General features: G+C 42.2%; 1 protein-coding gene across 6 annotated transcripts in view; it reads right to left on the bottom strand.

The window, feature by feature from the left end:
- The window catches only part of ITPR1 (inositol 1,4,5-trisphosphate receptor type 1), a 353,195-nt gene that overhangs the window by 210,018 nt on the left and 127,643 nt on the right, over positions 1–15,534 (bottom strand). For all 6 annotated transcript variants that reach the window (XM_060239586.1, XM_060239588.1, XM_060239587.1 and 3 more), the window contains exon 4: positions 4,056–4,171. In XM_060239586.1, coding sequence (XP_060095569.1) covers positions 4,056–4,171 — 116 coding nt within the window. The remainder of the gene's footprint in view (positions 1–4,055; positions 4,172–15,534) is intronic.

Below are 15,534 nucleotides of genomic sequence, written 5' to 3'. Positions count from 1 at the left end.
TTTCAGTATAAACTGGGCAGAAGTTCCACAGTCTTAACCCCTATGCTAGGGGTGTCAAACTTATTGACTAGAATGATTAAAGGGCTGGAGCACTTTCCCTATGAAGAAAGGCTGAAACGCTTGGGACTCTTTAGCTTGGAGAAACGTCGACTGCGGGGTGACATGATAGAGGTTTACAAGATAATGCATGGAATGGAGAAAGTAGAGAAAGAAGTACTTTTCTCCCTTTCTCACAATACAAGAACTCGTGGGCATTCGATGAAATTGCTGAGCAGACAGGTTAAAACGGATAAAAGGAAGTACTTCTTCACCCAAAGGGTGATTAACATGTGGAATTCACTGCCACAGGAGGTGGTGGCGGCCACAAGTATAGCCACCTTCAAGAGGGGTTTAGATAAAAATATGGAGCACAGGTCCATCAGTGGCTATTAGCCACAGTGTATGTGTGTATATAACATTTTTTGCCACTGTGTGACACAGAGTGTTGGACTTGATGGGCCGTTGGCCTGATCCAACATGGCTTCTCTTATGTTCTTATGTTCTTATTTGTTATGAGGGCTGGATCTGACATAAATGAGACCTTGTTGGGCTGAGTCATATGTGTACCTATTTAAGTTTAGGTAGCAGAGATATAAACTTTATGAAGGACACAGACAAACACAATTAAATATTTTTTTTTCTGCGATGGGATCCAGGGAACTGGGCAAAGGAAGCTCTGGCTCTTTCCTTCCTTCCCCAAGGGACCAGAATGGATAGGAGACTCAGAAAACAGAAGGAAGACAGGCTTGGCTCAGTAGCTCTGCTGTGGAATTGAGAAAGCCTGGCAAAGCAAGCTCTCCCTCCCCCACCTTCTCCCCAAGGGAGGAGCCTCAGCCAATGGAGAAAATAGAGGTTTTGCTCTGTAGCTCCTGTGTGTTTGAGCAAGCCTTGCAAAGCAAGTTGTTATGCAGAAGAGGAAGCAAGAGAGAGGGAGAAGAAAGCAGATGACAGCTGGTTGCTCGGGGGTCTGATAGGAGCCCTCTGGGGGCCTGATTCGGCCCCCAGGCTGCATGTTTGACACCCCTGCCCTATGCTATTCAATCTCCATTTAAAGCCCTTAGCAAAAATCATTTGTAGGTTTGGATTTGTACACCCACCTCTATTTCCCTCTGTCCAAATCACCTGGTAATATGGTAGAGGTCTTGAGCTACTAGCCTGACTGTGATGGTTAAATGGCTATGAAAGGATAAACTGAAATTTGACAAGATGAAGGTAAAGTTGGCTGAGAAGCTGGAATTCTTAAAGGGCACTTTGCTTCCCTCTTTTGATGGGGGTTCAGCTCACCTTTGCTGACTCGGTTAAGAGCCTAGGAGTTATACTAAACCCAGCATTATTCCTGAAAAAGCAAGTTATTGCAACTGCAAAAAAACACTTTCTCGTACTCTGTTTAGCCCAGAATATGACCCCCTACTACAGATGGCCGATTTGGCCAGCAATCCCTGGGATCACTGGGAGAACAGAGACTTCTTTGAAATCACTTCCTGTTCTGAAACAGAAAGTTTATTCCACATGCCGCCCCCTTTTCCTCTTGCTATGCCATTCAGTAAGGGAAGGGAATGTACTACCAAGAGGTCCTCCACCATTACCAGATAAATGGCAACCCTAACCCCTACACAGACAATCTGGCCACCTGAATTCATGCCACAGTAACATCTACACTACAATTCTAATTTCAGACAAATTGTGTTGATCTGCTGCAGAACAGCTAGGTTTGAGTCCATTGAGACCTGAAAGATTTTCCAGGTATAAGTTTTTGAGAGTCAATGCTCCCTTTATCAGATACTACTATTCTACTATGCTACTGTAATGCATTCTATATACGTCTCCTATAAAAGTCAACAGAGACTCCAGCTAATACAAAATGCTGCAGCTTGACTATGATCAGGAGTTAAGTTGAGAATGAATATTACATCCACTCTGCAATCTCCATTGACTGTCCACCAATTATTGGACACAGTTCAAGGTATTGGCTCTCATATGGCCTCAGATATGAATATATCTGCAGGATCACTCCGCCCCCCGCCCCCATATCCCCACTATGATAGCTTTGCTCATTTGGGCAGGGTGTTTTGTAGGTACCACTTTGCAAATGGATGAGATCAAATAATGCTTGTATGGGTGTATTCTCTGTTGCAGGAAGCGGCCTGCCTGAAATGATCAGGAAGGTCTCCAACACTTTGGGCATTATGCATGGTAGATAAAACAGGACTATTTAGCAGGGAATCTTTATAAAGGCTACAGGACTATATTATGAGGCAGCAGTTCAAGATGAGGCTTTGATAGAGTGACTGTATTAATCTGGCTCTCGCTACATCATTATCTACCTGTGTAATTCTACCTCTTGGCACTGTTGTATCATGTCTTAATGTTTATGCTTTGTTTTCAGATTTCTGTATCCTGCTCTTTATGCTTTGTTTATCAGATAGCTTATTATGCTCACTGCACTGATTTACATTGTGTAATTTACCATGAGTCTAAATGAGAAAGGCAGACTACAAATAATATAAATAGATAAATATAGGTTTTAGGAGAGATTTTTGAGGCCAATGGATTTTGCATTGCTACTGTGGTAGGCTTCCTGATTATGCCTTTTATTTTGTTTTTTAATTCTTATTGATTGAAAGCACTATAAAATAATCCTACTGTATTCCCCTTCTGTGAATCTTGCATAAAACTGAAAAGAATACTGGCCATTTTAAAATTTATGGTTCTACATACTGGCCATTTAAAAATGCATTTTATGCTACTAACAGTGCAATCCAAAGGGCGCTTTCCCAGGAGCAAGCCTCATTGAATAGTGTGGGACATATTTCTGAGTAGGACTGTGTAAAAAAGTTCCCTTAATAACTTAACACAGCTCCACAGAGTGAACTGCTGCTAAATATGACAACAGGAAAGAGTCACAAGAATTAACCAAAGGTAATTTTTAAATATTTTGTAGCTGACTCAAATATAGAGTCAGGTCACTAATTATCATTTTTCCAGTATAAAGAATAAATTTAATACATTTGCCAATTACACACACTGCTAACCCTGTGGATTAATGATGGTTCCCTCCTTTCCCAAAGAAACTTAACAGTGAACATTTAATCTGCTCTAGCTAAACTGATAGGTTTGGTGTTGTATGTACACAGTGGAATCTGAGACTATATTGCATCAGACATGTGGTTTCTGGCATTAGTACACTTTATAAATTAACTTTTAGTCACAATTTAGTATGTATTTAAATCAACTATAAATCACAACTGTATAGTTATTTAAAAGCATTGAGCCTTTAGTTGTTAAATCCTGTTTTTAAAATAGCAGATTTTTTTTCCACCTCTAACAAAAGATGCTACAATCCTGTCACCCTTCCATATATGCTGTAGGAAAGAAAACACCAGATGCATAGCACAGCATGCAGAGGGGAAAGGATGGACAACAGGATCGATGGAAGAAAGGGCAGAAGCAGCTATTCCATTTTCTACCGCATGCGGTACAAAAGTAGATTTCTGTGTAACATAATGGCAAACTTCCCTACATTTTTACGTAAGCCCAGGGCGCTTTTTTTGAGAAGGAATACACAGGAATACAGTTCCAGCTAGCTTGGTGTCAGGAGGTGTAGCCTAATTTGCAAATGAGTTCCTGCTGTGTGGAACTATGGTATGTCATGAGGTGCGGCCCACTATGCAAATAAGTTCCTGCTGGGCTTTCTCTACTAAAAAAGTCCTGATTAAAAGCCCTTGTAAATTTAAAAGAAGTTTGCTATGATTTGTCTCCAACTCTGGAGTAGGCCACTATTATTTCCATTTTTGAAATGAGAAATTCAGGCAGAGGCATAACTACCAAGCTCATCCAATGAATCCATGGCATAATACTCAGTGCTCAGATCTCAGATCTTTAGCCACTGCTTTTAAAATGTCATACAATGCAAAGTCGCTTTCTCATTTTACCCATATGTTTTCTACACAGTCCACAGTGAAGCAAAGCTTTAGGAAGTTACAAGTGGTTGCTTCAAAAATAGACTTCATACTCACATGCAGTTTGTTGAGCAGCACTGCATCAGTTGTGCTGTTTGCTCCTGGCTTTGCAGCTTTCCAGAACTGCTTCTGCGCAGAGTAGCGGTTCATGGGGCATAACTTAAAGAGGCAATCTAGAAAGATACATAACAAAAATAAAGACTGGTTTAGTAATTCATTACTATTCACAATGTTACTTTTCATACTGAGTGCTGATTTTAAAATTTAAGGAAGGCCCTTAGAGCCATACCACAAATGTGATATCCAACTACGTTCTGTGGGTGAATTTAACACAGGTTTTGTTTTTTGCTGGTGCCAGATGGGCAGAAAGTATAAATTTCAAATTTATGGCAAGATGATAGTCCCCTGCCATGTTCTAATGTGGTCTTTTTTCAGGGTTTTGTAGCAGGAACTCATTTGTATATTAGGGCCCACACCCCTGATGTAGCCAATCCTCTAAGAACTTACAGTACGCCCTGTTAGAAGAGCCCTGTAAGCTCCTGGAGGATTGGCTAAATCAGGGGTGTGGGGCCTAATATGCAAAGGAGTTCCTGCTACAAAAAGCCCCTGGGAATTATAAGGTATACTGATTTCCACACTGAAGTCCAGTGAACAGTAAGTTTTGCAATACCTTGAGGTCTGCTGGGAAAGGACTGTGGAGTCACCCAGAAACTGTACAAGGGAAAGCACTTTTTAATCTTAGGAACCTCCATTAGCATAGGAACTGCAGACTGCATTTTCCAGAAAGAACAATATTGCAAGAGAGGACTGAAGGGAAAACATACTCAATGCTACAAAGCAGTTAAGTCAAGAATAAGAAGCAATACTAAACAACTCTACTTTACACAGAGAATCATTGAAATGTGGAATTCCCTGCTAGAGCCTACAGGAATAAACAGCTTTAAAAGATTAGCTAGATTCAGGGAGGATAAGTTTATCAATGGCTGCTAGCCATGGTGACTGAGGGGAACCTCCACATTCAGAGGTACTAAGCCTCTGAATCCCAGAGCCAGGAGGAACATCAGGAGAAGGCCTTGGCCTCTATGACCTGTTGTTGGCCATCCAGAAGAACTAATTGGCCACTATGTGAGACAGGTTGTTGGACAACTGGTCTGATCCAGCAGGGCTCTTTGCTTGGAGCCCTAGGACACGGACATGAGCCCTTCTATTCCAGAAAGAGCTACCTTTCAAACTGTCTGCTCTTTTGCTCAGACAGTTCCAAAACTATCACCGCACTCTCCGAGGCAAACCTGAACTCTCTCCTGCTATGCTTCCCTCCAGCATTCCACCCTCTTCTGAAAGGTGACTGGATACTGGAGCAGCACTCAATTGGCGCAGCTGAATGGCTGTTCTCACTCTTGTAGAAATCTGTGGTCTTAACAGGTCAATAACAGTATGCTTTTATTGGAAAGGAGAAGTGCTTAATGAAATTGGTGCACTTTGGAAGGACTCTCCACATTGTCAGCAAGAGAACTCCCAAGATTCAGCAGAAATGAAGGTAGCACTCTTGTAATCTGAGTGCTCATGCACTGGGTAGAATGTAAAACCCTTCCCTCACCGGAGCTATTGTGATTAGTTATAAAACACAAACAACTCAATTGTAACATAGGCCCTCACAGATCACTACATGTAGGATTTGATTAATGGAAGAAGGAGGAAGTTCTGAGGGGCAGAATCTCACAGATCATTGCAAGGCACTTTTGACAAAAAGGAGATTCTTTGTGGAGAATTCTCTGCATCCGTGTTGTAAGGCGATGCCTAGAGAGAGAAAACACTCTACAGGACTATGTTACATAACTGCTACAGCTGTTGCGCAAGTGAGGTATTTCTTAAGTATTAACTGGGGGGGTGCAGTGTAGATGCTAGCCAGAGTAGTCACTAAAGAAGGAAGAGTTTATACATTTGTTAACCTACGTCTGAGTGCCATTCCTCCCAGCCTAAACAATAGCTTTGTAAAGTTACTCATGTGTTTCAGCTAGATGGCTTTTTAATGGATTATCTGCAAGGAATGCAACTGTGGGCTGCTAAACTAGAGTTGAAACAATGCTTCAGATATTTCAACACCAAACAGAAAACACCTTAATTGGCAGGAATTAACAAGGTATCCTGGTATCACAACAAGGGATGAAATTTCTATCTTTGTCTCTACAGTCTTAGCTGGAAGGTATGCTGCTGTGTTAACCTCGGAAAAAGTAACAAATATGTTCATTTTTAAACTACTGAGAGATCACAAGCATTTGACAAACCAAACAGAAATAACTTTCCCGAGCCAGTGAAAACAAAGACTTGGATCCAAACTCCCCCTACTACAAAAAGGAAGATACTTTTGCACCTAAGGAGTTTGCATAATGTTTTCCATCTTTCCACTGCAAGCTCCTACAGAAAACATTCTGTGCCATTCCCGAAGGTCACATAACCCCCAGGAATAGCCATTGCCAAGGGGCTGCAACAGGAAAAGGAGAAGTGGAACAAAAATCTACTGCATGGTCAGTTTGCTCTGCTCACTATTCTTTGAATCCAACTCAAAAGGCATTACTTGAACCACGTCAACTTTAGTGGCTGCAATGTAACTACAAGCCACAAAGTTTATTATAATTGAGATACAGGCTGCCAAAGAACTTTCTTCCTTGAGAGTGAATTGCAATGTACATTGTAAAATTGGAGTTTATGCTTTTTTCCTCATGATTGCTTGGAATTATATAGTGTTCAACTAGTTACTTTGGTATCACTTTTTAAGGGGGTTATGACTTATAGGTCAAATAAATGTAACTTTAACCCTGTGAATTGTTTTTTCAAGCAACTGGAATAAAGGTACATATGTGTCTATGGCCGGGGGGGGGGGGGGAGAAGAGCACTGTACAAGTAAGCACTAACATCAGATGACTGGGGGAGTACCACTGCCATTTCATAGCCTAACATGTGTGATTTAAAAATACTGGGAGGAAAGAAGAAGACGACTGCAGATTTATACCCCACTCTTCTCTCTGAATCAGAGACTCAGAGCGGCTTACAACCTCCTACATATTCTCCCCCCACAACAGGCACCTTGTGAGGTGGGTGGGGCTGAGAGGGCTCTCACAGCAGCTGACCTTTCCAGGACAACTCCTGTGATAGCTATGGCTAACCCAAGGCCATTCCAGCAGCTGTAAGTGGAGGAGTGGGGCATCAAACCCGGTTCTCCCAGATAAGAGTCCACACACTTAACTACTACACCAAACTGGCTCTCAAGGCCATTTCAGCACTCAAAAAGATGCAGGGTGGGGGAGGACACAAGACAACCTGGTCTCATTGCACTGTGGGCCCCAGGATTAGGTGCCCACTGCATTTTCAAATTGTCCATGTTAGGCTTTAAAATGATGGCAATGTCCCAGGGTCCAACCCAGGGATACAATCACATCTGATTTGGCTCTGAGAGCCAACACAGCATAACAGCCAGAGTTTTAGACTAGCATGTGGGAGAACAGGTTCAAAGATTCCTTCTACCATGGAAGTTCACTCAGTGACTTTCAGTTTGTCACACACTCAGCCTAACCTAGCTCATAGGGTGCTTGTTATGAGAATAAACTGGAGGGAAGGGAGGATCAATGTGGCAAGCCACTTTTAATTTCCATTGGGGTGAAAAGCAGAGTAGAAATCAATAAATGCACATAAATCATATAACTTGTCAAGAACAGTACTACTGTGTTCTACGTCCAGATGAATTCAGAGACACTCTCTCAAGAATTGGCATGAGGGTTCATGAGTATGCTGATGCTTAGTTCCATTTCTCTTCCTATTCCTACTTGTCAATATAGCTACTCAGGCAGATTCAGCCTATCCTGGATGGGATTATCCACACCCCTAAAACAGGTTTGCACCTTGGGGGGTTCAATTAAATTTGTGCCTACAGATGGATTTTATATACAATCTCTAAGCAGTCTGAGACCCAGGCACTGGATGGACCAGCTGAGAGATTATGTGAGAGATAAGACAGTGATTCCCCCTGCCCCAAATCAGTTTGCTTGGAACCCTACCCTGAGCCACCTCCATGGAAACCATTCCATCAGGTCATTTATGCGAGAGTTACAAGTTAATTGAATTTCCTTGCTTTCTTCCATTTCATTCACCCTTTCCTTTTGTGCTGTGTGCATCATATTTGTAGGTGTTATTGTGAATGGTAACCTGCCTTAAATACAGCAGCAGAAAAGCATTATACGAATGTATTGAAGAAAGAACCATTCTGTTCAACAGGTGCCGTAAAACTAATGTCAGTAATGCGCCACTGTGTGCCCTCCCCATTTCAGAGGCAAGGTGAGTGAGCACCAGACAAGGTCTTCCGTGTTGTAGTGCCAATTCCTTCCTCCCAGAGACTGGCTAATGTCATCCATTTTCAGGTTTCTGTTTTTTATTTTTTTAACCTATTTTACTGGATGCTGTCAGCCACCTCGGAAGTAGTTCAAAAGGAAGACAGTGGCAGTGTCCTGCTATATTTATGTGAATGAATATGAGACTGAGGTAGCCCAACCATCAAATATGCCCTAGAAAGCTCTCTATTCCAGTGGGTCGAAATTCTAAGGCAATATGTTAGTTTCTGCATTACCATAATCAGAATATGGCATTTGCTCAGAGTACTCTTCACTCTACCTTCTTTCACAGCAACATCATTATCAGTGCTAGTTTGGACCCCAGCAACAAGGACTACAGTATCCACTTTAGCTGGATGCTTTTCAGAGCCGAAAAGAGGAAACTACCAATATTGTTTGGCCTATCAAAGACACATACATTTCCTCAGTTTTGCCTTTGCCTTCCTTGTTCCTAGATAGGGTTCTCAGGTTTATGCCAGGGGCAGGTGATTTCCCCCTTCCCCCAGCTGTTCCCCACAGCCTCTCCTGCAGCCTAAAGGAGAAAAATAATGTTTAAGAAGTGTTGGTAATGACATGATAACACTTCTGGGAAAACCCATAAGTGATGTCAATCCACTTTAGGAACTGTCAAAAGCTCTATGGTTTTACAACAGAGTTTTCAGAAATCCCTACAGATATGTGATGTCTCTTCAAAGTTTGCCCTGGAAGTGACATCATGCAATCACTCATGTGCACCTCCCCCATATATATCCCCCCCTCTCATACTCCTACTAGTTGACAGGCAGTGCCTAACAACCCTGTTCTTAGAACATGGACTGTGCTGGCTTGGTGAATTTAACTATTTATTTGGCCTTGCAAAATGGAGAGAATACAAATATGTGGCAGCAAAATGTTCAGCTTGTGGGCTACTGGTTGCCGACTGCTGATCACCAGTATTGCCATTGTAATACAAGAAAGTCATACATGATCATTTTCTGCAAAGACGATTGTCAATAAAACTGTTTCACCAAATCTGAAATGCTATTTACACTATCAATTTGAGAAACCACAATTGGATACAACTGCTTTTTTTTTGGGGGGGGGGGGAGAGACTTAATAAGCAGAACTAAGTGCACCTAATTTCCCCCCTCATCAGTTGCTAAGCAACTGATAATGCAAAAATTAAATCAAGCTCTTTCATACTAAATGCTGCAAGTAACCATTAGAACTTCTAGCTGCCAGAAATGCAAAAAATAGAACAGCTATTCCAAGTGTCTCTTTGTAATTATGCAGAAATAAAACTTTAGATTGTTATATAATGAAACAGATAATGCAGTATAATGTACAGTTGGATAATGTATTTCAGGACCACCATTCTTTTAGAATACAAGAGAAGAGCAGTCTAATATTCTATTAAAGGGGGGGGGACCTCCTTCATAACACCAGGCTTACTGGGAAGAACAAATGGGCCAATTTAGCCCATTATACCATTTTGCACACCATCCAGTTCTGAATGCTTCCATGGAAGTACAAGTTGGTAACAGAAAGGCTAAGGATAAAACCTTTCTATGCTCTGAGCAACAGAATCCAATCATACAGACAAAAAAAAAAAAAACACTGTGTGACAGAGTGTTAGACTGGATGGGTCACTGGTCTGATCCAACATGGCTTCTCTTATGTTCTTATGGAAACTTTTATTCCAAACCCTATGAATCCTGGAGTTATCTAATGCTGCAGGGTGCCAGGCAACGGTCAAATATCTGAAAGTTTTAAAAGCAATACAGGGTATCATCTCTGCCAATCAAGTGTTAAATCTGGTTAAAATTAAACCTTCACCCAATCATAATCTTCATCATTCAACATCTGAAATGTTTTGAGTTATTTGGCCTTCGCCTACATAGAAAACTGTTCTATATATCATACCTGAATTGACTCCTCTGTTCCTTCACACTTACGATGTAATTTGACAACTGGAGATAACTATATTCACTATGCAAGAGCACCATTAAATTATTCAGAAGTATTATTTCCCATTTTTCAATCCCTCAAGTGAGTGTCAAAAGAATAATTAGGAACTGCTGAGGCATGCAGGAGATTAACTTTAAAAGGGGTTTAACTTTAAAAGGGGTAAATACACTGAGATGAGGAGGCATGTGAGGAAGAAACTGAAAGGAAAGGTACATACGGTCAAAACCCTTGGGGAAGCTTGGACGCTATTTAAAACTATAATCCTAGAAGCTCAGATAAAATACATACCACAAGTTAGGAAAGGCACAAACAGGCATAAGAAAAGGCCTGCGTGGTTAACAAACAAAGTAATGGAAGCTGTAAAAGGTAAGAAGGACTCCTTTAAGCGGTGGAAAACCAGTCCAAGTGAGATTAGTAAAAGGGAACACAGGCTGTGGCAAATCAAATGCAAGACTGTGATCAGGCAGGCAAAAAGGGACTATGAGGAGCATATTGCAAAAAACATAAAGACCAACAATAAAACTTTCTTCAAATATATTAGAAGTAGGAAACCAGCCAGGGAGTCAGTGGGGCCCTTGGATGACCATGGGGTAAAAGGATTACTGAAGGAGGATAGGGAAATGGCTGAGAAGCTAAATGAATTTTTTGCCTCCGTCTTCACTGTAGAAGATGAGAACTTTTTGCCCGCCCCAGAACCACTAATTTTGGAAGGGGTGTTGAAAGACCTGAGTCAGATTGAGGTGACAAATGAGGAGGTCCTACAACTGATAGACAAATTAAAAACTAATAAGTCACCGGGTCCGGATGGCATACATCCGAGAGTTCTGAAGGAATTCAAAGTTGAACTTGTGGATCTTCTAACAAAAATCTGTAATCTTTCATTGAAATCTGCCTCCATTCCTGAGGACTGGAAGGTAGCAAATGTCACCCCCATCTTTAAAAAAGGTTCCAGAGGAGATCCGGGAAATTACAGGCCAGTCAGTCTGACTTCAATACCGGGAAAGTTGGTAGAAACCATTATCAAGGACAGAATGAGTAGGCACATTGATGAACACGGGTTATTAAGGAAGACTCAGCATGGGTTCTGCAAGGGAAGATCTTGCCTCACTAACCTGTTGCATTTCTTTGAGGGGGTGAACAAACATGTGGACAAAGGAGACCCGATAGATGTTGTTTACCTTGACTTCCAGAAAGCTTTTGATAAAGTTCCTCATCAAAGGCTCCTTAGAAAGCTTGAGAATCATGGAGTAAAAGGACAGGTCCTCTTGTGGATCAAAAACTGGCTGAGTAATAGGAAGCAGAGAGTGAGTATAAATGGGCAGTCTTCGCAGTGGAGGACGGTAAGCAGTGGGGTGCCACAGGGCTCGGTACTGGGTCCCATGCTCTTTAACTTGTTCATAAATGATTTAGAGTTGGGAGTGAGCAGTGAAGTGGCCAAGTTTGCGGATGACACTAAATTGTTCAGGGTGGTGAGAACCAGAGAGGATTGTGAGGAACTCCAAAGGGATCTGTTGAGGCTGGGTGAGTGGGCGTCAACGTGGCAGATGCGGTTCAATGTGGCCAAGTGCAAAGTAATGCACATTGGGGCTAAGAATCCCAGCTACAAATACAAGTTGATGGGGTGTGAACTGGCAGAGACTGATCAAGAGAGAGATCTTGGGGTCATGATAGATAACTCACTGAAAGTGTCAAGACAGTGTGCATTTGCAATAAAAAAGGCCAATGCCATGCTGGGAATTATTAGGAAGGGAATTGAAAACAAATCAGCCAGTATCATAATGCCCCTGTATAAATCGATGGTGCGGTCTCATTTGGAGTACTGTGTGCAGTTCTGGTCGCCGCACCTCAAAAAGGATATTATAGCTTTAGAGAAGGTGCAGAGAAGGGCAACTAGAATGATTAAAGGGCTGGAGCACTTTCCCTATGAAGAAAGGTTGAAACGCTTGGGACTCTTTAGCTTGGAGAAACGTCGACTGCGGGGTGACATGATAGAGGTTTACAAGATAATGCATGGAATGGAGAAAGTAGAGAAAGAAGTACTTTTCTCCCTTTCTCACAATACAAGTACTCGTGGGCATTCGATGAAATTGCTGAGCAGACAGGTTAAAACGGATAAAAGGAAGTACTTCTTCACCCAAAGGGTGATTAACATGTGGAATTCACTGCCACAGGAGGTGGTGGCGGCCACAAGTATAGCCACCTTCAAGAGGGGTTTAGATAAAAATATGGAGCAGAGGTCCATCAGTGGCTATTAGCCACAGTGTATGTGTGTATATAACATTTTTTGCCACTGTGTGACACAGAGTGTTGGACTTGATGGGCCGTTGGCCTGATCCAACATGGCTTCTCTTATGTTCTTATTAAGTTCTCAGGTTCATTTTTAAACTCAAAAATTCGGTAATTCCAGATCAGCCCATGCACTCATGCTGGAAAGTTGTCAAGGAAGAAACAGAATAGAGACTTTATGCAAAAAAGCAAAGGCAGTCTCACACACCTTTCATAGCAGAGGTATAGGGGGGGCATATCTCTACTACAGAGAGGCCTAGACTGTGCATCAGTATAATGATATGTCAACTGGCAATTCAAAAAAAGATTAAAAAGACCTCCAGTGGTAGAGACTAGGGATGCACCGATTGGCCCATGGCCCTAATTTTGTCATGGACCAGAGGCAGTTTGCGGTCCATTTGCCCAGCCTATGCATTTGCAGTTTTGATGGACTGCAATTTTTTTTCAGGCAGTCCATTTGGTCCTTTGGAGCAGTTCATGTGAGTGAACTCAGGAAGCATTTAAATGCCTCCTGACTGCCAGAGCGCACTACAGCTGCAGTGCAATGTCAGTGGGCTCAGGAGACTAAGTTTCCAAGAGGAAACAGCAAACTCGGTCCGGGAGTAATTTCCTCATTCAGCAAAGGAATACTCCTAAATGTCATAAAAGAGGTACTATGAAACCACTCCTAAAGAATTTCCCCTAGCAGTATTCCGAACTCAGTCAAACATGATTTTAATGCTTGAATGACTGACAGTAGTCTAACTCAGGATATTCCTGGATGATACGAATTATCTGGGCCAATTTCAATTAGCATGTATTCTAGTTTTGGAATTGAAACTGCCTTGATTCCTCAGCTCAATAAACCATATCAGGACACTGACAATTGTTGTTTATTCATCTTAGTTCTGCTGGGCTTGCCATTGACTTTCAGGTGACTAAAAGTATCCTAGAAGGCACAGGAATAGAAGGTGCTGCATTCCAGTCATTAGCCTGAGAGTAGACAGAAGTGAACATTGTGGCTAAGTGCACTTTGGGGTCAGGCAGCAATTTTTCTCCAGGCCAGTCTTGCCAGGGATCCCGCTGCTGCTTCTGCTTCTTCCTCTTCCTCTTGGTTTGGAGCAGGGTGTAGGAGGGAGGTACTTGTGAATTTCCTGCATTGTGCAGGGGGCTGGACTAGATGACCCTGGAAGTACCTTCCAACTCGATTATTCAGTTGGAGACAGTGTGCGGATTTTCAAATCATGCTGGAAAGGGATGTTCTTTGACTTGAAGAAAGGTTTATATTGTGTGTAGGGGTGGTACTGCTAGATCACATATTGCTCATGAATGCACAAGTGGTGTCTGGCTCTTGCTGTGGTTATCTAAAATTTAAGTTATTTCCAAAGATTACTTTAACTCAGGGGTGGTTAAACTTGCTTAATGTAAGATCTACACAGAATAAATGTCAGATGTTTGAGAGCTGCAAGACAGGAAGGAAGGAAAACAACTAGATGAGAGAGGTGGAAAGAAAGCACGCTAACTTTAAATGCATTCTCCAATCCACCAGTTGGCTTGGTTTGGAAAAGTGATTTAAATGCTTTGCCCAGCTGTCTGATGGGGCAGTGGTGGCTTTGAGAGCCACACAATATGTGTGAAAGAGCCACATGTAGCTCCCAAGCCATAGTTTGGCCACCCCTGCTTTAACCGATAATGTGTAGATGCTGCCTTTGAAAAAATGTCACAAACGTCAGTTGGTCCAAAGCACAGTATCTAGATTACTCATAAAGACCTGCAATAATGAACACATTTCACTGATGCTTTCAGTCTGTTCCAGTCTGCTCCAAAGTGCTGACTTTCAAAGCTTAAATTATCTGGTGGCCTCAAGGTATATGAAAGATTGCCTTCTCTCATATCAGTCACTTGAGACAATCCTTCTCCAGATATCTTCACCTTCAGAAGTCAGATGCAAACCAGGTAGAAATAGAGTATTTCCTGTGATTGCACCCCACTAATCTTTCCACAAGCGATGACTGCCTGACATCATCTTTGAGGTACCCAGCTAAACCTATGTTTATTCAAGCCTGTGGAAATGACTCTTGGCACTTACTGTGAGGGGTCCTTCTCCCCAGAGGACAAGAGGACATCTTGGGTGTTTCCCACCGTCCAATCAGGGAGGCAGGAACTTCAAAAACTCCTCCTCTTCCTGAAGAGTGGGAACACCCTTGCTCAGTTTGGGTGACTCCGAGAAGCAGTACTCCTATTCTAGGAAATAAACAATAACCACAAACGTAATAATAACCTATGAACAGTTACCGGAAGAAGTCGGTAACAAGGATTGCACGAAAAAAACCTACGAAGGAGTAGGCATATATATAAACAAGTACACCAGGCAGAGAGTAGATATTAGTAAGAGAATAAAAGATAGATAGATAGATAGATAGATAGATAGATAGATAGATAGATAGATAGATAGATAGATAGATAGATAGATAGGGCGATAGATGGGAGGGCAAGATGTCCTCTTGTCCTCTGGGGAGAAGGACGCCTCACGGTAAGTGCCAAGGGTCGTTCTCCCCCAGAGGCAGAGGACAACTTGGGTTCTCCCAGAGCAGTAGATACAGACAGGGTGGGATCGCCCTATTCGGAGACTACATGTTGCAGTACTCGTCTCCTAAATGACGTGTCAGCTGAGGCATAGAGGTTCAATTTGTAATGGCGTATGTAATGGCTGAAATGGAGGACCTGGTTGCAGCTCTGCAAACTTCTTCCACTGAAGTGTTCTTATCAAATGCTGCATTCATTGCGGCACTGCGTACCAAATGGGCTATAATCCCTTGTGGAACCTGGAGGTTCAGTACTTTATATGCCTCTGCAATGCACTGCCGGATTGCATAGCTTATAGCTGATTTTGACATGCTCAGCCCAAGATTTGGTGCCATAATGTTAATGAACATCGCATC

Source organism: Heteronotia binoei, chromosome 5 (genome assembly GCF_032191835.1).
Source record: "Heteronotia binoei isolate CCM8104 ecotype False Entrance Well chromosome 5, APGP_CSIRO_Hbin_v1, whole genome shotgun sequence".
Classification (NCBI taxonomy): domain Eukaryota; kingdom Metazoa; phylum Chordata; class Lepidosauria; order Squamata; family Gekkonidae; genus Heteronotia; species Heteronotia binoei.
The sequence above is the reverse complement of the archived record's forward strand: the minus strand, read 5'-3'. Positions and strand labels throughout refer to the sequence as shown.